General features: G+C 51.2%; 8 protein-coding genes across 8 annotated transcripts; 7 read left to right on the forward strand and 1 right to left on the reverse strand.

Annotated features, from left to right (window-relative positions):
* Positions 1 to 708: 708 nt before the first annotated feature.
* Positions 709 to 1,479, forward strand: BCR38DRAFT_325823 (uncharacterized protein; the record flags this gene model as incomplete). Its single annotated transcript, XM_040854812.1, has 1 exon — positions 709 to 1,479. A coding segment is annotated over one exon (771 nt), but the record flags the coding sequence as incomplete, so codon positions are not given.
* Positions 1,480 to 2,955: 1,476 nt separating this feature from the next.
* Positions 2,956 to 3,484, forward strand: BCR38DRAFT_412830 (uncharacterized protein; the record flags this gene model as incomplete). The annotated part of the gene is made up of 2 exons (XM_040858747.1): positions 2,956 to 3,126; positions 3,170 to 3,484. 2 exons carry the CDS (start codon positions 2,956 to 2,958, stop codon positions 3,482 to 3,484), a joined length of 486 nt encoding a protein of 161 aa, XP_040711808.1.
* A 406-nt stretch (positions 3,485 to 3,890) lies between these two features.
* BCR38DRAFT_445648 (acyltransferase 3) lies at positions 3,891 to 5,758 on the forward strand. The gene has a single exon (XM_040861032.1). The coding sequence runs from the start codon at positions 4,035 to 4,037 to the stop codon at positions 5,610 to 5,612; it is 1,578 nt and encodes a 525-aa protein (XP_040711809.1). The 5' UTR covers positions 3,891 to 4,034; the 3' UTR covers positions 5,613 to 5,758.
* Positions 5,759 to 6,846: 1,088 nt separating this feature from the next.
* Positions 6,847 to 8,863, forward strand: BCR38DRAFT_445649 (heterokaryon incompatibility protein-domain-containing protein). Its single transcript, XM_040861033.1, has one exon. It carries the CDS (start codon positions 6,929 to 6,931, stop codon positions 8,624 to 8,626), a length of 1,698 nt encoding a protein of 565 aa, XP_040711810.1. The 5' UTR covers positions 6,847 to 6,928; the 3' UTR covers positions 8,627 to 8,863.
* A 2,771-nt stretch (positions 8,864 to 11,634) lies between these two features.
* On the forward strand, positions 11,635 to 14,155 carry BCR38DRAFT_445662 (cytochrome P450). Its single transcript, XM_040861034.1, has 2 exons — positions 11,635 to 13,547; positions 13,637 to 14,155. The coding sequence occupies exons 1-2, from the start codon at positions 12,098 to 12,100 to the stop codon at positions 13,798 to 13,800; spliced, it is 1,614 nt and encodes a 537-aa protein (XP_040711811.1). The 5' UTR covers positions 11,635 to 12,097; the 3' UTR covers positions 13,801 to 14,155.
* A 3,440-nt stretch (positions 14,156 to 17,595) lies between these two features.
* Positions 17,596 to 18,592, reverse strand: BCR38DRAFT_488861 (fumarylacetoacetate hydrolase; the record flags this gene model as incomplete). The annotated part of the gene is made up of 3 exons (XM_040864333.1): positions 17,596 to 18,392; positions 18,446 to 18,527; positions 18,581 to 18,592. The coding sequence occupies 3 exons, from the start codon at positions 18,590 to 18,592 to the stop codon at positions 17,596 to 17,598; spliced, it is 891 nt and encodes a 296-aa protein (XP_040711812.1).
* A 2,417-nt stretch (positions 18,593 to 21,009) lies between these two features.
* On the forward strand, positions 21,010 to 22,809 carry BCR38DRAFT_488862 (putative MFS multidrug transporter; the record flags this gene model as incomplete). The annotated part of the gene is made up of 1 exon (XM_040864334.1): positions 21,010 to 22,809. One exon carries the CDS (start codon positions 21,010 to 21,012, stop codon positions 22,807 to 22,809), a length of 1,800 nt encoding a protein of 599 aa, XP_040711813.1.
* A 920-nt stretch (positions 22,810 to 23,729) lies between these two features.
* Positions 23,730 to 25,498, forward strand: BCR38DRAFT_468409 (major facilitator superfamily transporter). The gene is made up of 3 exons (XM_040862776.1): positions 23,730 to 24,069; positions 24,127 to 24,563; positions 24,626 to 25,498. Exons 1-3 carry the CDS (start codon positions 23,871 to 23,873, stop codon positions 25,481 to 25,483), a joined length of 1,494 nt encoding a protein of 497 aa, XP_040711814.1. The 5' UTR covers positions 23,730 to 23,870; the 3' UTR covers positions 25,484 to 25,498.
* The last annotated feature ends 177 nt before the right edge of the window (positions 25,499 to 25,675 follow it).

The raw sequence follows: 25,675 nt of genomic DNA on the forward strand, positions 1-25,675 counted from the left end.
TAATGACGCTAAACGGGTCTTGCAGAAGAATTAGCACTGCTGATAGGGGATTCTATATTAGCACCATCAGCTGATGGCTGCAATTAGATCGCTCTGGGACTGGACTAACCGAGATGAGAAAGGTTGTAAAATACGTGTGGTATGGCTGGTCACTTCCAGCAAACCCGATCACGTATCACCTCTTGGAACCAGCACTGGAATCTGTACACATGTTGTTGATATGCATATCTGAGTTCGACTCATGGGGGGTCGTGCAATGTTACTTTTTTCCCCTCGGCTCAAGATACCCTTTCAGGTGCGTTTCTTTTCACCTGTTGTGGTTATTTCAACAACATGAATTCCACCCATGGTGTTTCGGCCTGAAGACCAATGCGATGGTCCCTTACTACAGTTACGGATATCGGAAAAATGTACAACATGAAGCCTACGTTCCATTTCAGGGCACCTATGGAGCCATTAGGTGACTTTGTTTGGGATAGTCCAAATGCACCTCTCTCGTTTCAGACCACTTGTGCTGCACAAGCTATGGCTCAGGTCTGGCGGCTTATCAGATCCAGTGTCGGGATGTCAGCCGCTTTTGAGCTACAACATCCACTACCAACCCATCAAACGAAGACCAAAACGACAATATCCGATATCAGCACAACAAAGCAGACCGAATTGAACGCGACGGCCTCAACCACTGACTTGGAACATGTGGACACATTCCCCCTGATGAGTCTACCTTTAGAGGTCAGACTTCAGGTGCACCGATGGGCGCATCTCATGAACGACGTGAAGGCAAATAAGAACCCGCAGCGGATATCCGGCTCCCGAGCTCACCCTTCGGGGACTGGCTTGCCACAAGAGATGAGAGTCGTTCCAGCATGGTCCAGTCCAGCAGCTCTGGTGGTACTGGACAAAATTCCCGGTGCAGTCACTAGCAAGGACAAAAAGCCAGAGCCCGCCCAGACAGACAATCTTTCCGCGCCGTATCGACCTTTCTGCGGGCTGCCCACTGCCCTTCTCCAAATCAACAAGCAGATCTACTATGAGTGCAGAGAACTGCCCTTCCGGGAGAACGAGTTTGCCTTTGTCAACACCCTGTCCTCGGGGTTATGGTCAGCCCGATCGTTCATGCAGGGCCTTGAGAGATGGCAGAAGCAGGCCGTGAGTTTTGTGCGACTGGAAATCTTGTTGCATGACTTGACGGGAGAACCTGCTACGAAGTGGCTAGAGCTTTGTGAGCAGTGGTCTAGTAGATTGCGCGGGTTGAGACTTGTTATTGCTAGTGCCGAGGGAGAGTATACACGGCCGGGCTCAAGGGGCGAAGCATCGAAGGTGCCAGCCAAGAGTGCGAACGGAGAGGCGCAGATGTCGATCGAGCGTGGCTTGAAGATGTTGAGTCATCTTGAGTATTTGGAGGTCGAGCTCAGACTCGTGAATTGGGATGGTGCCATGAAACGGAACTGGTGCAAGAATCTCGAGACGACGCTCAATAAACCGAAGGTTATCCTGGACAGACGAGTTCGAGCGACGGGTATCCCTGAGAAGACGTGAGAGTGGGAGTCTAGTCTAGCCACATTTTAGGGTTGGGGTACTTGGTCACACTACTCGTAAGGTCCTTGCAAGACACTACGCAGTTATCTCACTCGGTAGGATTAATGATGTTGCATAATTGTTCAGTTTCGTAATAAGAACGCATTTCACATGGTTATGAAGAAATGGAATTTGAGAGCCGCGGCTTTTAAGTTTTTATACTTCATGGCTGTTGACTTACTAGATGATATATCTTTATAAGGAAAGCATAGAGTGTTTAATAATAGAGACAGATGTAGCACATATTCTTAAATCGTTTGGTCATGAGAGAAGGCGTGCAATTGATCATGCAGTTGGTCAATCATCCTTAAGTATTTAAGTAGCTCCATCATATATTGCCGAGAATTTATACACGAATTTTAACTGCAAAGTGAAATACGCAGTTTAGGTAGTTCAGACGCAAACCAACATTGATTAGACTACACCATGGGTCCATCCCTGCCACGGGCTCTCTGAAGCAACATTTCAAAACACAATGGCGAACTCACGTCAAACAAGTCATATTTGAGCCCGAACATCCAGCTGAGCTCAACGAGTGGCTGAAAAAGAACATGAAAAATCATAACACAGTCATTGGCTCGACGCCCAGACTTGCCAGTATGGCACATGCCTAAGCTGCACTGGCGCATCGAGGAATGAGTTGCTTAAGGAGCTTCAGGAAGCATGCACCGAGCCCAACTTCAGCGACCCATGCCGTCAATTTATATTCTATGTTGGGGGCATATATGAGGACATGGTGGGAAACTAGGAGTGATAGAGTAAGGCTTACGATGACTATATTCGCTCGTGCCGCCGATAAGCATACTTTGATGAACTCGCAGCGCTGGAAGAGGAGGCCTATCTGGATTCCCAATCGACAACTGGGATTATGGAAAGTATCATAATTGAGGCTCCCCTACCGCAATTTCAAGATGCCCCTGGCGTGGGCTATGAGAAATGTTCCCAGTTGCAAATTGGGCCTCCCTGCGCACATGGTACATGCCGAGCTTTGTTTGATTTCGGCCCCAATTCTTAGAACGGCAACGCTGAAGGGCTCGTGGTATCATGGTCCTTAGCCGGGACAAGGTCCCTAATTGATATACACGAGAAGCTGCGAGAAGCCACCTACAATATGGCGACACAAGTCACCCGGATAAAACCTCGCATTGCTTTCGTTGCTGGCTTTCTGGTTGGTTTGAAGAATAGACGTGAGGGTAGTGATAGCGAAGAGCCTAACAGGAAGAGGCGAAGGGTATAAACTGACGGCGCTTCGATCTAGACTGCGTCATCACCTCATCGCGACCATCAGAACAGTAAGAGCAATGGGAGCTCACCGAATATTTCGGGGTTAATGCTCGCTACTTTGCATGATGGCGTGGCGGCAAGTTCGAAAATAACATGGATCAACAACTTGGGGGCTTAATCGACTTCTCGAGAAACGCTAAGGGATATCTCGTTGCCCATATCGACGGCATGGAATTTCCGCAATCCGGCGGGCCAGATGCTGCACCAGCTACAAGAATCCTGCTACAAGACTTCACAAGCACCGATGGGCAATATGGTACTGTGGTATGCCTCTACTCGACATCCAATCAAGTGTGACTATGCCAAGAGGCATCTCATGACTGTAGCGACACCTGGTCCTACCACTGAGTCAAGTGTGAATTCTCTTTTGCTTCGCGCTGCCCTTGTGGCTACATCAGCTACGATGTATGCATCAGCAGCTGCGCCTCCAACAAGCACACACCCAAGTATACCGGCGCGCCCATCTCCACCTCCACGCCTTACCAAACGCAGCAGTGCAACATCGGCTTCAGGTGACAGCGGCTGGGACGCATACGAAAGCATTCCGAACCGCAATGTCGGGTGCACTGTTTTACACTGTAGGAATATTGTAACCGTAGCGCACTTCAACCCGATGAAATAACTCTTTCCAGGGAAGATGCCTGAAGATGGATATCCCCAAATTAGATCCCGAACTGACACTGGGATGAGAACTCTATTTGACCTGTGCCACTGGACTTGCATATGCCAGTATACCTAGGTAACCTCAAAGCAGACTGCTTATATTACCAAATCGACTATACACTGGAAGCCGCAATCAGGAGTGTGCTTGACGAATGCAAATCCTTCTTGCGAGAGAAGACAGTGGGAACTGGCAATTCAATACATATTATTTTGGCATGGCGGCTATTCTATGGAGTATCCCAGGGTTGCAATCAGGTTCTGGTGAAAGGCCAAGACGCAGATCAGGGGTGGGCATACCGGCGAAGAATAAATTGTCGCGGTTAAAGTGCGACGTCATTCGCCGAACCGTGCGCCTAAAATGCAAAGGACAACTTCCAATCCACTGAAGTCTAGCAATTGCCGAAAGCACGAAGCACGAAGCACGAGGTGACCACATCCCCGGACTCTACGCTTATACCGCTAGGGATTGACGTGCATACATGTGAAGGTTCAACTTGGAAGACCGAGCCATGGGCTTTCTCGCCGAACTTGTATCCGGCCCCCTTAACGGAGCAGCCCAGCAACGTGAGAAGCACCGACGCTCATCGCCAACGGGAGACAAGTCACTGCACTACGACGACAGCCCCCTGAGTACCAGGGCGAAAAGCGACAAGATCAAATGTCTTGACGGATTACGGGGTATCGCCTGCTTCATTGTTTTCAACTACCACTTCCTCTGGCCATGGACACCACTCATCATGCTCGGCTACGGCGCAAGGCCGCCCAGGTCCCTTGAACCCTACGCCGAGTACTCGCAGCTGCCCATCATTTGTCTCACGCACCGCGGCCGGCCCATGGTCGCTATCTTCTTCGCTATCTCTGGCTATGTCCTCTGTCGGCACGTTTTGAGGTCCATACAGAAGCGGCATCTAGAAGCCGCCTACAAGGCTCTCGCGTCGGCTGTTTTTCGGCGCGCGTTCCGTCTTTACATCCCGCCGACCATCAGCCTCTTCCTGGTAGCGATGTTGGCGCAGATGGGTGTCTTCAAGCCGGAATACGCCATTTACAAGGGACCGGACTCGATCTACATCAACGGCACCAAGGGTGCCTGGCCGGGCCACTTTGGTGCTAATGGCAGCATGACTCTGAACAGCACAATGGGATTGAGCGCGAATGGTTCGATGCACCACCATCACGGTGCTCATCGCTTCAACGCGACATGGATCAAGCTGGGCGGCATGTGGGAGGAGCACCCCATCATTCATCCCAACATGACCACGGCACTGTCAAATTTCACGGCTGTGTATGCCGAGTGGGCCAATCCGTTCACGTGGGATCCTCGCCATCCGCGCCTCGACCCGCATGCCTACACAATCCCAATGGAATTCCGGGGCTCAATGGTTCTGTACACCCTCCTTCTCGGCACAGCAGCTCTGAAGGCATCTTGGCGGCTTTCAATCGCGGGATATCTCGCCATCTACTGCCTGATCATGGGCCGATGGGAAGTCGCCACCTTCCTAGGGGGGATGATCATATCCGAACTCGACGTGTTGCGCACATCCAGTCAAACCGACCCCATCCTAGGCGATCCCAACAGCGTAGCAAAGTCCAGGCGCCGCAGTGCGGTGTCGCCAGGCATGAGCAATATCCTTCACTACGTTCTTCTATTTTCATCCCTATACCTCCTCTCCTATCCCGACTCCAACGCGGCCTTCACCCCCGGCTTCCGTACCCTCTCCTCTCTCACGCCCCGCCACTATGCACCCAGTGAGCGCTGGCGCTTCCACCAATCTATCGGCGCGCTTCTCCTGCTCCCTTGCGTTATGCGGAGCCCGTTCCTCCGTCGCGTGCTCGAGGGCCGGATACCGCAGTACTTGGGCAAAATCAGCTTCTCATTCTACCTGGTCCACGGTCCCGTGCTCCATAGCATGGGCTTTTGGATCATGCCCAGGCTGTTTGATCAGCTGGGCAAGACGAGGGGGTTTGTGGTGGGGTGGTTCATACTAGCGGGAGTAAGTCTGTATCTGGCTAGGGTGTGGTATAGGAAGGTTGATGTTTGGAGCGTGGGAGTCGGGAAGCGGGTTGAGAGGTATATGGTCAGACAATGAGATAATGGGGGCTGGGTTTCTTCTGTTGGATATATACAGGACTAGAGAGAACTTTATGTTGATAAATTAAGATCCCTTTTATAGTAGAACTAGATCGGGTTCATAGATCGCTTGTTCTACTCCATAATATGAAAATTATCACGCCAGAGGCGCGTTTTGCATTACCGCGGTGTATCTGTGTAGTGTGTCTATTGCCATTCAGGCAGCATCCTGCCTAATATACCACGCGATGGAGCTTTCCTGAGCTCGATATGCACGATTCATTGTCTCAGCCTATCAGATTTCGTCCTGCATAGTTGGAGCCTACTCTCCGAAGCAGCAGCCTGGCACATTGGGATCTTTACCCTTCTCAACCTAACCCAACCTCGCAGGTCAACAGCTCCGCATCTCCATCGATAGAACGACGATTCTGCAAATAATCACCAGCAAAGACGCATCGAACCATTCCTGCAGACTACAAAAATTTAACACAGTTGGCGCAACACCGCCTGTCGGTTCTGAGGAACCATCATGGTGACCCTGTGGTCAGGGGCAGGCTAGTGAAGTCGTCACTGTCTGAACCATTCGGTGGCCTCAAGTTACGCAGAAGTGTATCGTACTTCGCGAGGAAGGTCGACGCATGACGATGCGAAAGGAAGACGATACAAAGCACCTTAAATCAAATAAATGGGCTGCAGACTAAAACGATTCCTAGTAATTCGCAAACCTATAGATTTAGAGATTAAGAAAACCAAGCTTCAGATTCGTGCATACAAGTCTAAGGATGAGTTTTTTGAAGATCCGTCCCCGACGAGGTCCAATTGTTATAACGATCCTGATAGCCATTTGACGAATGAGTAGTTGTCGAGTTGCGGAGGCTTAGACCGCTGATTCCGACTTTTGACTTACAAAGAGTTCAGAGGCGCTAATGTTGTGAGGTATGAGCAGAGGCGGTGTGGGGTATGATTTATGGTGTTCCAACAAGCGAGAATAGTTTACTAGTATATCAAATAGAAAGTACTCTTATATACTAGCAGGAAATAAAGCAGCTGAACTGAAGTAGGGTGGCAAACCTACATCTCTCCTGAAATTGGTCCCTCCTCTAGTCGACGACGTCCCAGCCAGTAGGCTAAATCCTGACTCACCTGGGTACAGTACCCAACATGGCACTTTCAGCTGAACAAAATTTCAGCTGCTCGCACACTGAATATCCGAGTACTTTAAGCAGAGACCCATTATTTCCTATCAAACCTCTCGAAATGTTTAATTTCCTGTACAAGCAACCACTCGACCTCAATCAGCCCCCTTCTTACCCTCCGTGAAGAACAGATCCGACCATGTACGAGCCTTTACAATCACCAGATCATATTCGACTCCTAAAAATCATTCCAAGCCAGGATGACACACGCAATATCGAAATCAGCATTATACCAACCCCTCTGCAAACCGCTCCCCAGTACGAGGCCATTTCATACACCTGGGGCGATGCTACCCAACTCGGCAGCGTGACCTGTCAGCCAGGAGGCGTACTCGTTCAAGTGACGCAAAACTGCATATCGATCCTCCGCCGCCTCCGCCAGCCCCAGAAAGAACGTCTAGTCTGGATTGACGCAATCTGTATCAACCAACAAAACATCCCCGAGCGCAACGCCCAAGTCGCCGTCATGGGTCGGATCTACGCCTCCGCCAATCGTGTAGTGATCGACATCGGGGAGTCCAGTGAAAGCGGGGAACAGGCCCTCCATTACCTAAAAAACTGCGAAGAAACTGTCCTGTACGAATTCGTTCTTGGTCTGAAGATCAAAGATACCGTTTGCAACTTGTACGAACGGCCCTGGTTCTGGAGGATCTGGGTTTTGCAAGAGGCCTTTATGGCGCGGGATGCGGTGGTTATGTGTGGGCGGACCGTTGTGCCCTGGTCCGCTTTCAGGCCGTTCAGGATTTGGGTTGATGCTAGACCAGCGGGGGAGACGGAGAATTATCATGTGGCGCTACCTCACACCGTGCCGCAAACGTTGGTAATTGGAAATTGCTCACAGAGGAGCTATAGGGCTGAATCAGATTTGCTGCGTTTGCTTGTGACGGGGCGAATATGTCGAGCGACTGATTCAAGGGATAAGGTATTTGCTCTTTTGCCAATGTTGGAACGTGTCCCGGAGGAACTTCGAGCGGATTACTCCAAGTCAGTGACGCAGGTCTATGTTGAGACAGCCAAGTATATTCTCTCAACTTCCGGATTGATGTTTCTTTCTTGCATTCAGCATCACAGCGACCAGGATGCTTCAAACACTGCGGAACCAAGACTGCCGTCGTGGGTACCTGATTGGAGCCAAAGAGTTATGGAGCCCTGGATGATAGGTTACTACCGCACAAAGCCCACGTACTATCCGCTTTCAGCCGGCCGTGATAAGAAGTGTGTCGCCAAGGTCCTGTTAGGCGAGGAAGGTAGCCACCGCCTCCAAGTCCGGGGCAGAGAAGCCGATACCATAACGCATACAACCGGCAAAGACATCTACATCAATTCCCCAGAACACCAAAACAAGCAAGCAGTGGATAGCTTCTTCAACGAATTCTCAGCCTATCGAAAGCAACTCAATAATCCAGCAACCCTTCCACCACCGCCCTACTGGGAGCCGCGGACCAGCGAGACACGCATTCATCCCCCTGATTGGCTGGCTTACCGCGTTGGTCTTCCAATAGAGAGGCCCATACAGTATACGGATAATGATCTGATTGACAAAATCACGCACTTCCTCGGACCCCGGCAGCTCGTATTGACGAAGCGTGGATACTTGGGGATCGTGCCGAAGAACGTGGAAGTGGGCGACGTGGTTTGTTGTTTTCTAGGATCTGGCGTTCCACATGTTCTCCGCTTGCAACAGGAAGAGAATAAAAAGGAAAGTCTGGGAAGGACGTATAAATTGATGGGCGAGGGGTATTTTTATGGGTTGATGGAAGGCGAGGCGTTTTGTGGGATCGACATGTCAGAGGATGCGTTAAGTGGTGGGTCCCTGGAGGACTTGCTAATTATTTAAGATTGGCATGCTATCTATCTGTTAAATGCCTTGATACTTCATTTACTCCTGCTTACACGCAAGAAGCGTAGAAATGACACGAAAGAGTAGGTTGTAGCTTGGACTTGGCTAGATCAGAGTCTTACTGTGTTTTTCTCCGCGTGTTCTTGGTTCCTCACGTTGACGTCGACAAAGCCATATGTACTGGTGTAAATGGAAACAGATATATGGAGGCGAGGTGGTGCAGAAGCCAGCGGGATTCGTATTGCAGCTGCAGTGGTTGCGTTGCTGATAACGTGAGCTTTTGAAGGATAGTATGGGTTACAGCCCAATCGAATTGTAGCTGCATTGCTGTTTAAAGATAGTGTCTACTCTTGATTATTTAGCTGTCTTGGGATATAGATTATACTGTTTCAACTGCATCTGTAAGAAGGGAGATTTTACCCATTCTGGGCCAAACAGTTTAGAACCAAAGCTATGTCAGTCAGTGGCGCCTTGCCTTTTCGCCTTACCTGCTGCTATAATGTTCAAGATACGTGGTTTACACTAATTTTTCGATCTTTGGATAACAACCTCTAGTACTATGGCGAGTGGGTTCGCCGACACAGTATGATTGACCTGATATAAGTGGCTGTTTCTGAGATGAGGGGGTCATGCGGTTGATCCCTTAAATATCCACGAATTCTGTGGCGTGCCTCAAGAGTTAGTGCCATCATCGTCATCATCACCAACACAGCTCTCTTGCTTGTATTGCCTACACATTCTTTACTTACTGGTTCTGACCTCAGCTCGTCTGTCACCGAGCGCTACTCTCCTCGACAGCTCGCCACGGTCGCCAGCATGGCCCGCCTTACGGAAATACCTCTGAAAATATTCCAGTTCATTTTGGAGTAACGTGGTTTAACACCGAGTCGCGCACTTTTTCAACTTTTCCAACCTTTTGACTTCAACACTTATTTCCTCAACAACAACACCATGTCAGTTCAAACCCAAGAAGTCAAAATCAACCTTGCCATCGAAGCTATCCGATCGACCAAAAATATGAGCCAACGTCGAGCAGCAAAGCTATACGGTGTACCCGAGTCCTCACTCCGTGACACAATCCACGGTCGCACCCCACGTACCGAAATCTGGCCGAATAGCGCACTACTCGCCAAGATAGAGGAAAGAGCTATTTTTCAGCATGTACTTGACCTAGATTTGAGAGGGTTTCCTCCCCGGCTAGAGGGTGTGGAAGATATGGCCAATTCCATTCTTGCGACGCGGGGTACCCGACGCGTCGGCAAGCTCTGGGCGCATCGCTTTGTAAAGCGAACCCCAGAGTTACAGACGCGTTTTTCTCGCTCGTATGACATCTAGAGGGCCCTCTGCGAGGATCCAAAGATTATTGAGGACTGGTTCCGGCTTGTATCGAATATGAGGGCCAAATACGAGATCCAGGACTGCGATATGTGGAACTTCGACGAAACGGGCTTTATGATGGGCGTTATTCAACGCTCGATGGTCGTTACCTCGTCTGAACGTAATGGTAGAGGCAAGAAGGTCCAGCCAGGTAACCGGGAATGGGCCACGGCGATTACCTGTGTCAATTCGGAGGGTCGCGACATCCCGCCATTTCTGGTAATTCAAGGGAACTATCACCTTGCTAATTGGTATACTGAGGGGGACCTACCAGCCGATTGGGTAGTCAAACCGACCGAAAACGGGTGGACGAACAACGAGACTGGTCTAGACTGGATCAAACATTTCAACAAGCACACTATCTCGACCAAAAGAGGCGTGTATCGGCTGTTAGTATTGGACGGGCATGAGAGTCATACATCGGCCGATTTCGAGTCTTATTGCAAGTCTAACGGCATTATTACTATCAGTCTGCCCCCGAACTCGTCTCATCTAACCCAGCCACTTGATGTCGGGTGCTTTGGGGTCTTGAAACGTATATACGGTCGAGAGATTGATATATTTATCAAGTCCCATATTAACCACATTACTAAGGTCGAGTTCTTTATCGCCTTTAAGGAGGCTTATTTAAAGGCAATAACCGACAAAAACATCAAGGCAGGGTTTCGAGGGGCCGGCCTAGTCCCTCACGACCCTGAAGCCGTTATCTCGAAGCTGGATGTTAGGATTCGGTCGCCTACACCCGTTAGCCCCTCTCTTCTAGATGCTGACCCTTGGGTTTCGCAAACGCCAAATAACCCGACAGAGGCTCTCTCGCAGTCCGATTTTATCAGTCGCCGAATCGCCAGACATCAGGGAAGCTCTCCGACCCCAATTTTTGATGCTATTGGCCACCTTGCGAAGGGCATAACTCGATTAGCCCATGAGAATACCCTCTCGAAGGCTGAGTGCTCCACCCTTCGCAAGGCAAATGAGGCACTAAGCAAGCGTCGGAGGGCAAAAACATCGCGTGTCCGGCAAGGAGGTGCACTTACTGTCGAGGATGCCCTGGGCATTTTATCCCGGAAGGACGCGGAGACCCAGGTAAAGGAGGACAAGCGCTCTAGGGGGGGTAAAGAAAAGGCTGGTCCGTCGACTGTACGACGATGTAGTAAGTGTAAGAAGACCGGACATAATGTAAAGACTTGTCAGGTCGAACTATAATTTTCAGATGTATATAGTTCTGAATAAATTTCAATAAACTTTAGTCTGCTGTGGCTTTTTAATTGAACTTGAAATTATAGCGTGGTAAAAAGTGCGCGACTCGGTGTTAAACCACGTTATATAATCCACTCAGCGGGCCTTGCGCAGTGCATAAGATTGCGACTTGTCTAGGAAGCGAAACACCCTTGTACAGATGTAAAGATACATCGGATAGTTATCGAATGGTTGATGCTAAACCTATACTTTCCGTTGCATCTTACTCAATTCCTCTATAATCATAGCAACGTATTCGACTTCTCACGACGACAAGGTTGTTTCACTGACTTATCAATGGATCAATAGCACCCCATTACTCGATAAGTAGCTGGTGCGTACTTGGCAGTTGAATTCTCAGGCTTGGCCTCAGTTTTGTGTGACGCATCTCCCGAACAATAGGTTTCTTGTCGCCCAACTAGTCAAAGGTGTGTCGGAATTGCCCCAAGTGATCATTTCCCCCTCTAGACACGTTGGGCATAACCTTGTCAGCCTCAACCCTCCCTCAACTTGCTAGTGGCCACCTTTATTACGATCATTAGCCCACGTCGGCTGCACCTGCAGGAGCAGTAAGTACCTCATCCTACAGCTCTTCCCGACCCCGCCCCGCATTCGTGTCTGGACAGATCACCGAGGTATTTCAAAGTAAGCAGAGCAAACATTGCACGTAGAACTCAAATAAAATACGACAAGCTGCATGTCGAAATCTTCTGGGGAACTGTATGTTCAAACCACCAGCCGTCCCCTGCAGACAACCGCCTGCGTGTCCATCTCTAAACTTCCCATATTGCATATCAACATCACAGCTGCTGCGCTGTCCCGCCGTGCTGGTTTGCGGATTGAGACACCGCCGCCATGGATGCATCCGAGCGGCTGCGGACGGCCTCGTGGCGTTATTGGGCCATGTCAACAATATTTTACGTTGTAACGGGCATAGCGGTCACGGTCATCATATCAGAGCCAACTCGGTCCCTGCCATCAGCTCAACTTGGGGTGTGCATAGTGTTGTTTGCAGCGTTGGGCTTCTATATCAGCGGGTACAAGAAAGAGCTGCGCAACTGCGAGAGGATGGTGGCCCTGGGCTGTGAGCCTATTCGCACGTGGCCGAATGATCCCTTCGGCATCCGCTACCTGCTGGATACGGCGAAACACGTCAAGGCCAACACACTCCTGCAGCAGCGTGTGCAGCTTTTCAAGGACATGGGCCACACGTTCAGCCATCGACTGTTTCCCGAGACGGATATCACCATCACCACCGATGAGCCCGAGAACGTGAAGGCCATTCTCAGCACAAAATTTGACGACTGGGCCATTCCTCCAGGGCGTATCCAAGGCTTCCTACCGGTGCTAGGCCGTCACTCGATATTCAACGTTAACGGTCCCGAGTGGCAGCATTCCCGGGCCATGCTTCGCCCCGCGTTCATCAGGAACCAGATATCAGACTTGGAATGCATTGACCGCCACATTTCTAAATTAATTGCGCACATCCCAAAGGACGGCAGTCGTTTCGACCTTCAAGCGATGTTCGCTATGCTGGCTATCGATACTATTTCTGACTTCATGTTCGGTCAGTCTACCGATATTCTCGGTAGTGCACCAGATACCTCCCTCAAGTTCGGTACCTATTTCGATCGATCGATTGAGAAAATCGCGTATCGTTCACGCCTCGGTTGGATGACACAACTTCTACCCGATGCGGAGTTAAAGGAGTACACGCATTTCATGACAAGTTACATCGCCAAGTATATCGCTGAGGTCAAATCCAAGGGCAGCAAGAGTGCTTTGGCCGACGATAAGAACAAGTACGTCTTCCTAGAAGAGCTCATCAAATCTGGAGAGCCGGACAACGTGATCCGGGACCAGATTCTCAGTATATTTGTCGCGGGACGTGATACAACAACCAGCGTCCTTACATATCTTTTCTTCGAGCTTTCGCGACATCCAGAGGCCGTCGGTAAAATCCAAGAGGAAATCCAAGATCTGGGCGTAGCTGATCCTTCATGGGAGCAGCTGAGGAACATGAAATACCTCAACTTGGCGGTCAAGGAGGCGCTCCGTCTCAACCCGCCGGTAGCGACCAACGCTCGCGAGGCTGTTCGAGACACGGTTCTCCCCACAGGAGGTGGCCCTGACGGTAAATCGCCCGTTTTTGCCCCCAAGGGTACTAAATGCCGGTACCAACCCTGGACTATGCAGCGACGCGAGGATATCTACGGTAGCGATGCCGCCGAGTTTCGACCGGAGAGATGGGAAGACCTACGGGTCACTCATGAATATGTTCCGTTCAATGCAGGCCCACGTATTTGTGAGTTCTTCCATAACAAATGGCCTTTGGCGGATGCGTCAAGCCCATTACACTTGTTCATCACATCTGTCTGACGGACCGTGTCATAGGCATTGGGCAGCAGTTTGCATTGACGCAGTTAGCTCTCGTCACATTCCGCCTTTTGCAGTCTTTCAGGACAATCGAGAGAAAGGATGACAGGCCGCCTTTGCAGAAACTCGGTGTTAACACATCGATGTTGCATGGCTGCTGGGTGATCATGATTCCGGTATAGTGGCGAGGAAGTAAAACGCTTTTGGAATCTCGAGAGTCCCACCTATGTATGGGGCGGCAACCTTTTCATCCGCATCGTGATGATATGACAGGCGACCAAGTACTACGTTTCCTGCGATGCTATGGCGGTGAAGCCTCGTGGGTGAATAATTTTGGTTGTTCCGAAGTGATGTTTTCTAGGTTAGTGTTGACGAGGCTCAATGGTCAGCCAAAAGCTGCCAGGATCACTGTATGCATCGTTATTTATCACCTTGGCCCGTTTTGCCAATACTAGTCCTTTTTCCCAACCCAGACTAGTTCGTGTTGGGGATGCCCAGCTAAAAGTTCTTCCACTCAAGACCTACTTGAATAGTCTCTCAATTTATTATTATTATTATTATTAAATACGCCGTAGGCTCGAAGCCCCCGGTACCTCTACTAGTACTCCCGTATGTCAAACCGTGCCCTAATGGCTGGACTAAATACATACGCTGCGTCGTCGGTTCGCCCTATTGGCGACTGCGTTGCGTTCACTACCATACTACGTTGGTTCTCAACCTACCAACAAAGTCCCCCCTGAGAAGATCGATGCTATCTGGGCCTTGAAGCTGTCCGACCCGTCCCTAGCAGCCATCTTACAATAGTCCCACTAACTACTGGTTCTCCTGTTGCCGTTGCGAGGTCTCTGCGAGAGTATAGTGGCCGTGGTGCGATGGCGGCCCGTAATCGTTCCCTCGGTCCTTCCAACAGCCCGCAAAAGAGGATTACGTGTTCTGCCGTCTCAGGGGCATCGCCACAGCGGCATAGCGGCGAGTACACGCCAAAAGCCCCTGTCTTGAATAAGAAGGCTGCTAGTCCTATTTTTTCCGTCCTGATCTGGCACAGCGTAGACGCCTCCAGTCGGTTCAGGCCGAAATACTTGCCCCCTTTCGGTATCTGCATCGAAGGGCCCTCCGGTTCCTCAGCGATAGCGCGTCGCTGGCGATCGTGATGCTCTGCTCCGGTGAGCCATCTCTTCCTCCAGTGGCCGAGGAGGGCAGCCGGGACCTCCTTTTCCTCACTCATCCACTCGGAGCCCCGGGCCTCCTTTTCCATAGTGTACCCTGCCGGTCGGAGTAGCTGCGACGCCTGCTTCCTCTTCGCCGGCCTATCCTGCCGGAGTATATGTGACGCTTTAGCGCTCGCGCTGCGAAGCAGATTTCTCTTCCCGCTAAGCCGTAGCCGTTCTTCAAACTTAGCAGCCCGGGCACTAAGATAGAGGTCTAGTGGCGGGATTGCTGCTTCTGCTTCCAGGTGGCGAACCGGCGTCGCTTTGTGGGCGCTACAGACTACCCGGAGGCACTCGTTCTATATCCCCATCAGGCTCTTAGCTGGCCCTGCCGGTTCCTCACTTATAGTATACCACGCAGTCGCCCCGAAGGCGATCGCGCTACGGATAACCACCGTATATAACAGCCTCGCCCGTATAAGATCGCAGCCCCACGACATATTGACTAGATTTGTCAGGGCCAGCTTTTGAGTTGCCATTTTTGTTTTAACACGCTCAACATGGGCGTGCCACGTCAGTTTGCGGTCGAACCAGACTCCTAGGAACCTCGCTGAGACTACCGGCGACACTGTGGCGTCCCCAAGGCGAAGCCCCCGCGTCTCCACGCCGTATAGACCACGTCCTCAACTATACGTATTGCCAGTTCGGTGGACCTCCCAGCGCGGTTACCCATTTGGCCGTTTGGTAGTAGGCCGGCCGCCTCAGCTACTTTGGTAATACGCTGGCTCATCGCCGTCTCTATTACCTTCCCTACCGTGCTAAGCAGGGCAATGGGGCGCCAGCCGCCAGGGGTCTGCTTCTGAGCTGTCATTTTATTAGGCTTAGGGATAACAACCACCCTCGCTGAGCGGAAGCGCTCCGGGTAGTACCCCAGCCTAAAGCTAGCTGTTGCCAGATCCGCTAGGATCTCCCATAGGGGTTCACCGCAGGCCGTTAGCAGGCCAGTGGGGATCAGGTCGTCGCCGGGAGCCTTCCAAGCAGCCGTTCCTTTGATGATAGACTCGATATCCATTGTGGTCACCTCCCTAGGGACGTTCAGCTCTGGTCTCGTCTATAATAGGCCGCGATCGAGGTCCGATAGATCTATACACGGGTCTGGGAAGAACCTCTCAACCTCTCAATTTAAAACTTCCGCGCGCCAGTTGATCTGCCGTTATATAACGTTCTTCCGTCTCGTGGAGCCCTAGTATGGTAGGCAGGACGATGCGCGTGTCTCTGGCTGTGTTTCTGCAGGCCTTGACGGTTTCTTTGCTTTCTCGCCATTTTACAAATGCTTTCTTTTCTCTGTTTAGACTTTATTTGTACCACCATTGTCATTAGCATCTTACTTAAGTAGAAACACGTGACAAGATTTTCTATGCCGCATCAGCAAGCTGACACCAGCACTACGGTTCAGAACTTTCCGATTGGCTGGTAACATCTCTAACAATCCTTGCGCCACGGCTTGTTTTCCAGATCCCAGCCTCCTCCAATCCCAAGTAGCTTATCGAGCTCAGCCTGCTGGTATTGCTGACAAGGACTGGGTCGCTACAAATACGTAGACTTATTAAACACTTCTGTGATAGCAGTGAGTAGATCATTCGATTGTCAAGGTGAATATAAACACTGGGAACGTCTTGCCTCCCAAGCATGGATGGATCCCCGAATATGGACAGACATTATCCGATTGTTCCGATTTACCGGAATGCCGATTTCATATGGCCTGGGACTAGAGTAGCATGGTGCTTCTTGGCCTAGGTCATACTGCATGCAGTCGAGCACCTTTCCCACCAGTCATAGCTGTTGCGATATGATCTGGCAGATTTGACGGGACTGAGAGCATGTATGCAAGATTTGGTGCGTCTTCAGCCGAAGCCTCCCCGGAAACACAATTAGACTTGATGTCGTGTCTCTACCCCGCTTACTACAAAGATACCAAGATGCAACCCCGAGTAAGCTTGAATCTCGACTCCGTTGATCTATACTACACATCTCTCGACCCCCAGTGGTTCAACACCGTGTTGCATCCACGGAGATTTGTCCGCAACAGCCGAGATAGAAGTCACGAGTAATGCGTCTATCGTGCAACGAGATGCGTAGATAAACGGCCCGGACCCGGAGGCGTACCTACCGGAGCGGTGGATTGAGTATAGAGCTGCTAAAGCGGCAGAGATGGAGGCGAGTCATTTTGTTTTTGGCATTGGACCGAGGGTTTGTTTGGGGCAGGATATTACAGCTATAGACATGCAGAATTCATTCCTCAGAGAGGTTAATACGATTGTGGGATGAACTGGATGAGGGTTAGTTATGATGTGCAGATTGTCCGGTGGTTCGATATGAAGCTCGTTTCTGGGGCAATGGCGTATAATAGGGGGCTGCGAGTACGGTTGACTCCACGAAATGAATCGGTGTGAGCTTTACACAGGCGTCTAGCGTTTGACCATGTTATATTCATTGGTTGGTTCAGGTAAGTATGTAGCAATGTGATCTGGAATTGGGGACCTGACCGAGCACACGAGACGGGTCTGAGATGAACAAGACAAAGGCAAGGGCTCCGAAAGACGTAGTTTGTTGAGGGACACACAATAGAAATGAAGTGTATTATGGTAAGGAAAGAAAGCTAGGCTAGTGTTGTTGGTCTGGAACTAAGTAGTGGTTAGCGTAGGTACCACCTCTGACATAGTTTGAAGCTGTTGATCAGGCTCAGGGCTTGTTTGTTTGTCTTTGTTTCGCAGAAAGCTCTTATCTAAGCATTCCCAACGAATTACAAGATTCTTTCTGATTGCCATCCTACAATTTCCTCGGAGCCTCCTCGTATTCAACCTTATTAACCAAACTCCCCAATCCATGACTCATAACGATCCGGACATCATCTTCGGGCTTCAAATATACCGGAGGATTCTTGCTGACCCCAATACCATGCGGCGTCCCCGTCATGATCACCGTGCCGGCCTCCAGCGTCGTCCCCTGCGAAAGATACGCGATGATCTCTGCAACTGAGAAAATCATGTCATCCGCTCGACCCTGCTGCATGATTTCCCCGTTCAACACGGTCTTCAAAGCGATCACACTGGGGTCTGGTATGCGCTGGGTTGACACCAGACACGGCCCCATGGGCGCAAACCCATCAAACCCCTTTCCGAAGCCCCATTGTGCTCCGTTGAACTGGTGCTTCCGCGCCGACACGTCGTTGGAACACATGTACCCTAGGACATACATCAGAGCTTCATCGGCAGCCACGTTTCGCGCCGTTTTGCCGATGACGACGGCTAGCTCGGCTTCATAGTCAGCTTGTCCATCCGTTGCTTGGTGAGGAATGACAAGGGGCCCGTTGGGCGCATTGAGACACGTGGAAGGCTTGAAGAAGAGAGTTGGGTGGTCTGGCAGCGCCAGGTTCATCTCTTTGGCGTGGTTGCGGTAATTGAGCCCGACGCAGCGAATTGTTCCCACCTCGCTCTTTGAGAGAGGTGGCAGGAGGCTCTGGATCGTCAGGGTACGTGAGGTGGGCTGCGCGTCAAGATCCAGCGCTGATGTCGCTGAGAGTTCTCGTACAGAGACTGGTATCGACTGTGCCAAGGCGTCTCCAACTAGAGAAGGGTTAATATGGGCCTCTTGGAAGACGGGCTTTTGCAGGACTTACTGTCGAGGTCCGCATCTTGTGGCTCTCCGAAGTGCTCCTTTCCATCTTCCCGGGCTATAAAGCGCACCAGACGTCCCCATTTCTGGGTAGGTTTTAGTAAGACGAGTTGTAGCTAACTCGAGGCGAGGCACATACTGCATGCACCATGATGATTTGATTCGGAGCTGTGCTCGAGTGAAGAGACTTGGATTGCCGTGCGGGTGATTTGTATTCGATTACCAATTCTAGCACCTCAAAAAACTGATTAATACCGATCCACTTTGTAAATCTCCTGGAGCTGTCAAACTTGAAATAACTTAGGTACTATAAAGCGCCGCATCGGAGTCGACCGCTGAGTGATACTGGATAGCATATCTTCACGCTGATCGGATCGGCGATTGCGTGCCGGCCGATTGCGGACTTCGTGGACGTGGCTTTACGGCCCCGAATGATAAGTCAGTTGCATTTGGCAGCCACCATAGTCTTTAATCAGGTCAGACATTGATACAGGTTTGTTTATTCGAAACATAAAACAGTTGATGTGGTCTACTCATGCCAAAGGTGGAATTTTGCTGCTGCGAGCCATCCGTCCCAAGCGTGAGCTAGGCCATGTAGCAAAGAACCTGCATGGCAACGGCTAGAATGCATCTGCAGCCATCGAATACCCATCCTGTCCCGAGGGCGCAGCGTCTCTCAACGTACCAAAGCAAACGAGTCTGACGTGTGGTTTCAATATTCGAGTTATCGAAGTTCAAAGGCTGTTCCGTCTTTGAAGACCTGAAGTTGAACCCATTTGCGGATTGACCTTCCCAAATACCACGTCAATATAGAAGACAGACCCATCAGACGCAACATGGCATGGAAATTGCACCGAGAAAATTGCCGTCACACCACGCGAAACAAGGTCTTTCCCACGGATTACAAAACTCGAATGTTCTACAGAGTTATGGCTTGGTCGATCTCGGGCTTTGGTGGATACTTATATGAGAGAGATGGGCCTGCGCTTCGGGTTGCCTAGCTTGGCACCATGGAGACGTTCGACACCCTCTCGCCAGCAGCGACGGTGGAAACGACCCCATGGATAAGATACCATGCTATTATCGCAAAGGCTTTGCAGATGACGGCGATTCATAATGCTGGTCACCTCAGCATCGCACTTCAAGATGCCGCAGCTTAGACTACGTCACAACGACTGATGCTCCCAGATGTTGGAAAACCTGAATGTACCTGTCATTGTCGCCCAAATCCTCCAAAGGATTCCCTCAATCCTGGCTGCCAAGAGACGCCACAACCGTTGCTGGACAGATCGGGCAACCCCTGCAAGCGGTTCTCGGAATTCGCACGAGGCGCTTGGCAATTGCTTGATTTGTCGCCGCATCTCGCCGACCACAACTTCATCTCTTTCATAGTTGGGCCAAAATGCTTCGCACAGTGAGAACAACAGCGGCTTGTCCGCGATGAAAGCTTACTCAGGCCAGCCCAGGGCACATCCCGGTACCGTCTCAACCCACGGGCGCGTGCATGGTCGCTTAGAAGAGTCGGAACGAAGCTGGGGTCATTGGTAAGCTCCTGCCCCCGGGGTAATTCGAAAGTGGGTCGATGTTGTACCAAAGCTTCAGGTGGTGCCATGGTGCCATGGACGAAGCTAAAGACGATAAGAGCGCGCGGCGATAAGATAATTGAGTCTCAAGTGCTTCAAAGTCGATGCTCTCCCCATGGCTAATCCCCACGTTGAAAAGCTTGTTGCTTTGAATTCGCGGCGAAGTCGCTTCAGATTGCCACGATGTTGATCGTGCAGATGTATGGCGCAGCTTCGACTGGTCGAGATGTCGCGCACAGCGTTTACGCCATAATTGCTAAAATAATCGGTCCGCAACTCGACATGGCCCACCATGACGTAGCTACCCGCGTGGTGGGATGACCGTCCTCGATGGTATCTCCAGACTGTATGACATGAAGTGGCGGACGGGTTCACCGCTGCACAATGTTCGAAACTGCTTTGCAGCATGACTCCTCAATGGAGTACAACCAGTTCGAGGCTTGGCCGCGGCTGAAAAGAACAGGTGCTACCAAAGAAACCCCGGGATAAACGGACGGAGCCTCGGTGTTTTGCTGTCTGTTGCAGCTTACCATGTCGTCATCAAGACGTATCGTGATCCGGGACATGCTACCGGGGCGCATAGCGCGAAGTTGTATTTACCCTGTCCTCAGTATGGAGACTGGGGTTTCCCCGTACACATCTCCATGCGTTTCCCAGTTCTCCAGGTGAATCGCTGATCAGTTCTTTGCCAGTTTCGACGGCACTCGCGAACCCGCAGGTGTATTTAAGTTGGAGCAATCCCCGGTTCCGTAGTCATGCTTAAACCCACGACACAACGCGACGCCTGGTTACCTCAAACTCACCGTCAGCAAGGCACGCCTTACTCGTTCGGGCTGACCAGGGCAGCTGCAAGACCAAACCAACCCGCGAGGCAACTCTCCTCGGCTCGATCTCTATATAAGTAGCAAGGTTTTTCCACTGCTGAAATCTGTTCATCGTCCATCCCACATACTTCTCTCCCTACCTCCGAAACTGATTCGCAAACATGGATCATAACGAAAAGTCGGGCAACTCGGCTCTCGAAACGCCACCTCAACGGCCTAATACCAATGATGTAGTTGGAAACGGAACCGTCCATGGCCACAGCCCCAATGTGGACAAAAAAACTGGAAAGCGAGTCCTCACCCCTGAGGAGTGCGAGGACCAGCTCCCCTTTACGTACTCGGAGTTCAAGAAGTGGTGGATTCTCAGCGTTATCTTCCTTGTGCAAGTGTCGATGAACTTCAACACATCTCTCTACTCCAACGGTCTTGGTGGCATTTCGGACAAGTTCGGTGTGAGCGAACAGGCTGCTCGTGTTGGCGCTGCGATTTTTCTGGTTCTGTACGCTTTCGGCTGTGAATTATGGGCGCCATGGTCTGAAGAGATAGGCCGAAAGCCTGTTTTGCAGGCGTCGTTGTTCCTCGTCAATGTCTTCACTCTGCCCGTTGCCTTGGCCCCGAACTTTGGTGTTCTTCTGATGGGGCGAGCTCTCGGTGGTCTTTCTTCCGCCGGCGGCAGCGTCACGCTCGGTATGATTGCCGATATGTTCGACTCGGATCACCAACAACTCCCCGTCGCATACATTGTGTTCTCCTCCGTCGGTGGCTCCATCCTGGGCCCCATCGTCGGAGGGTTCTGTGAACAGTACCTGGCGTGGCAGTGGACCATCTGGATCCAGCTCATCTTTGGTGTTTTCGTCCAGGTGCTTCATTTCGTAACCGTTCCCGAGACGCGAGAAACGGTAGTGTTGACCAGGATCGCGAAGCAACGCAGGAAGCTTGGCGAGGATGTCTGGGGACCTGATGAAGTTGATCCCCTCTGGGAACGTCTTACTATGAAGGAGTTGCTTCACACCTGGGCGCGACCCTTCCGAATGTTTATCACAGAACCCATCGTACTCTGGCTTTCTCTTCTCTCTGGGTTCTCCGATGCTCTCATATTCATGATGATTCAGTCTTTCGCTTTGGTCTACAAGCAATACGACTTCACCCCGTCGCAGATTGGCTTGTCCTTCATTCCTATTGGAATTGGCTATGTAATCGCGTGGTTGATGTTCATTCCTGCCATCAAGCGAAATATCGCCCAGCGCAAGAAGCGACCCGAAGACGAGAAGGTTCAATACGAGTCGCGAATGGATTTGCTTTTGGTGCTTGTGCCTTGTCTGCCCATCGGCTTGATCATCTTTGCGTGGACTAGCACAGGGCCGCCACTCCACTGGATCGGCACTATGGTGGCGTCTGCGATTATTGGTATCGCAAACTATTCTATCTACATGGCTACTATCGACTACATGATCTGTGCTTACGGTCCATACTCTGCTTCGGCAACTGGTGGAAACGGTTGGGCGCGCGATTTCCTGGCCGGTGTCCTGACGGTTCCCGCCACACCATTCTACACTAACATCGGTGCCGAGAAAGGAATGAACCTCCCGTACGCCTCTACCATCCTCTTTTGCATCTCCGCGGTCCTCGTTACCGCCGTTTACGTCATCTACTGGAAGGGCCCCATCCTGCGAGCCAACTCTCCGTTCGCTCAGAGCCTCGCTCACGGTGTCAACCCGGAGAAACCAGGCGAGTCGCTCCACCGAGAACCGTCGGCCCACATTGGCCCAACATCACGACGAAGCTCGTATATGGGTGCTAAGAAAGCCTCCAGTCGGCAAGCTAGCCGCAATGTGAGCCGAGCTAACAGTTACGATGGCTCGGCTGCGCATCCGAACCCGCACCAGAGGGTTGCCCCGGCGGAGCTGAATGACCAGCTTAACCGCCTCACGACTGTTCGGTCTGAGGCGGGCGAGCAATAGTTACTTTGTGATTTTTCTTGTTCCAGATAGAAGTTAAATCTAATGCGAGTTCACTTTCAGCTGCTGCTTTTTGTCGTTTGTGTCAGGAGTCGAAGTATGGCTTCAGCGCAGATTTAGAGATACCAATTTGTATTTATACCCGCATCGATCTGGATGTTTTTTACTGCTCAAGCAACCTTGCAACTTTACCAGTGGTCACACACCACTTCCTCTTGCATCCCAAGTAGTGATCAAGTCTGACATGGTAGTACTTCATAAGCTAAATGCACAGCTGTTTTAACCGTGTTCATTCCGTACGGATGCTGATGGATATTGCTGTACCAAGCTCATTGCCTAAACGAAAACTTGGTCGAAAAGTTTTCCACAAATTTCACTGCTATACTGCTTCATTCCTTCGGAAAACGCTGCGGGATGCTACGGCGCGTCGTACTTTCGGTCCGGTTTTGAGGCCGGCTCCGAAACGCCGGCATCGCGACAGTCGACATTGAATCAAAAAGTGGAAATAGTGGGCCGATAGCACTCCCTCCGAACCGGTGTACGTAGTGAGTCAATTGTTATTGTCAGCTCGCTCGATGTGTGATTAGACATGACGTGAAAGTCGTAATGAGCGACAGCCAAGCACATTGGCCCATGCCGTTCGCCGAGGATGTACAGAACCGAGGGACAAGGTTTACGTGGTCCTGGTCTTAGTGACAGAATAACACGGAAATGGTGGGCGGCTGGGGTCGTAAGGAGTCTTTATTGGCGTAACTACATCGTTCTCCAATTGATACGCACCAATTCCAACGGTCCATCGGGAGGAAGCTGAACACAGACGACAGTTTGTAAGCGGAGGCAGATAGACACGCACCCCTGCAACATGTTCCTCATCCATCTCCAACTGATCGACGATAAGCATGGGCAACCCATGGCAAAGTGCAGCTCTATGAGATAAGAGCTGCCGACATGATATAAGAGGCAACAGGATGTTGTAATTCGGCGATTCGGTTCACCAGATCAGCGGCACACATGTTGATCGATCACAAAACCGTTGCTTGCTTTCTTCGTTCGAAAAGACCGCCATGTCCGCCGCAAAGACGTCACTCGACGTAAAGAGCACCCCGGACAATGACGTCGAACCCTACTCCGCGGAGCCTTCCGCCGCCGACCTCTCCGTGGATCCGGCAGCTGAGAAACGGCTGCTCCGGAAACTCGACCTGTTCCTCGCGCCGATGATGGTGCTGTTCTTTCTAGTCGCATACCTTGACCGCAGCAATATCGGTGAGTTCCTCCTACATATTACTGCCAAAACAAACAAGTCACTAAACCCCCAAATAGGAAATGCCGCCATCGCCGGCATGACCGACGACCTGGACCTCATCGGCAACCGGCTCAATGTAGCCGTGACCGTCTTCTACGTCACGTACATCGCTTTCGAGATCCCGGCATCTCTGGTGCTCAAAAAGGCCCGACCGAGTCGTCTGATCCCATTCTTCATCGTTTCCTGGTCCGCCATCATCATCGGTAGCGCCTTCATAACCAACTATGCGGGCCTGTTGGCCACTCGACTGCTTCTCGGTGCATTTGAGAGTGGATTGTTCCCCTGTTTGACTCTTTACTTGTCGACGTTCTACAAGAAAGAGGAACAGGCGAAGCGGATTTCATACCTTTTCGTCGCGGCGGCACTTTCAGGAGCGTTTGGTGGGCTGCTCGCATATGGACTAACATCACTCCATGGGGCTCGAGGACTGGCGGGGTGGAGGTGGTTGTTCCTCGTAAGGCTAACTCCATCAATACCACACGAACCTCTCCACTATGCTAAACCCCAAATGCACAGGTCGAAGGCATAATCAGCATGGCCGTCGGTCTCACCGCCCTCTTCATGCTGCCTGACTCCTTCGAAACAGCCTGGTGGCTCAACTCCCAGGACAAATCCCTCCTCCGCCTCCGCAACGCCCAAACCGCCCTGCAAACCGGCGGCCCAGAATCCGAAACGGTGTTCTTCGACAAGGCCGAGGTGAAACTCGCCTTCGCCGATCCCAAAGTATGGCTATCGGCCGCGTGCCAGTTCTGTGCAAACACGTGTTCCTTCGGATTTGGTACTTTTCTGCCCGTTATCATCAAGGGCTTCGGGTTCAGCAGCTTAACGACCCAATTACTAACCGTGCCCGTCTACATCTGGGCTAGCATGGTGTACATCTTCGTCTCCTTCCTCGCGGACCGCTTTAACCGACGAGCCGTGTTCATGGTCCCCATGGCGCTGGTCACCGCAGTAGGATACGCGCTCATGCTGGGAGTCAACATGGAATCGACCGCAGTGCTATACTTCGCCACATTCGTCACAGCGACGGGGATCTACTGCGTAGTCGGTCTGAACGTGACGTGGGTGTCTAACTCGAATGCCGGGTACTTCAAGAGGGCTACCGCGATTGGGGTGCAGCAGACGGTGGGGAATAGCGCGGGGATTATGGCGGGCCAAATCTATAGGATTACGGCCAAGGATGGGAGGTATACGATTGGACATGCGGTGTCGTTGGCCGCTATCATGGTGGCGGCTTGTGGGTACTGTGTTATGTTCAGTACGTTGAGGGGGATTAATCAGAGGAAGGATGGGATGAGTGTTGAGGATAGGGTGAAGGAGATCGAGGCGGGGAAGAAGGGGGATAGGCACCCGGATTTTAGGTATGTGTTGTAGTGGATGGACAGTCGCGAAACTAATATCGTGCCAATTTACTCAAGTGATGCATGTCGCGTCGTATGCTCCGTGAAAGTGATTCTGCGGGATTTAAGAGAATTACCTAGCAAAGAAACAACTACAAGCCAGCTCGGACACTATATCGGGCAGAGGCAGATAATCGTCGTAAGTCCCTTAAATTATATCTATTTT

This window comes from Pseudomassariella vexata, assembly GCF_002105095.1.
Source record: "Pseudomassariella vexata strain CBS 129021 chromosome Unknown BCR38scaffold_14, whole genome shotgun sequence".
Taxonomy (NCBI): domain Eukaryota; kingdom Fungi; phylum Ascomycota; class Sordariomycetes; order Amphisphaeriales; family Pseudomassariaceae; genus Pseudomassariella; species Pseudomassariella vexata.

What these genes read in the sequence shown, in the direction of transcription:
- BCR38DRAFT_445649 (XM_040861033.1), top strand. Translation starts at nt 6,929, where the DNA reads ATGTACGAGCCTTTACAATCACCAGATCATATTCGACTCCTAAAAATC.
- BCR38DRAFT_468409 (XM_040862776.1), top strand. Translation starts at nt 23,871, where the DNA reads ATGTCCGCCGCAAAGACGTCACTCGACGTAAAGAGCACCCCGGACAAT. An exon ending in CCTTGACCGCAGCAATATCG is followed by an intron (nt 24,070 to 24,126) that starts GTGAGTTCCTCC and finishes ACCCCCAAATAG; the next exon opens with GAAATGCCGCCATCGCCGGC. An exon ending in GGTGGAGGTGGTTGTTCCTC is followed by an intron (nt 24,564 to 24,625) that starts GTAAGGCTAACT and finishes CCAAATGCACAG; the next exon opens with GTCGAAGGCATAATCAGCAT.
- BCR38DRAFT_445648 (XM_040861032.1), top strand. Translation starts at nt 4,035, where the DNA reads ATGGGCTTTCTCGCCGAACTTGTATCCGGCCCCCTTAACGGAGCAGCC.
- BCR38DRAFT_445662 (XM_040861034.1), top strand. Translation starts at nt 12,098, where the DNA reads ATGGATGCATCCGAGCGGCTGCGGACGGCCTCGTGGCGTTATTGGGCC. An exon ending in CAATGCAGGCCCACGTATTT is followed by an intron (nt 13,548 to 13,636) that starts GTGAGTTCTTCC and finishes ACCGTGTCATAG; the next exon opens with GCATTGGGCAGCAGTTTGCA.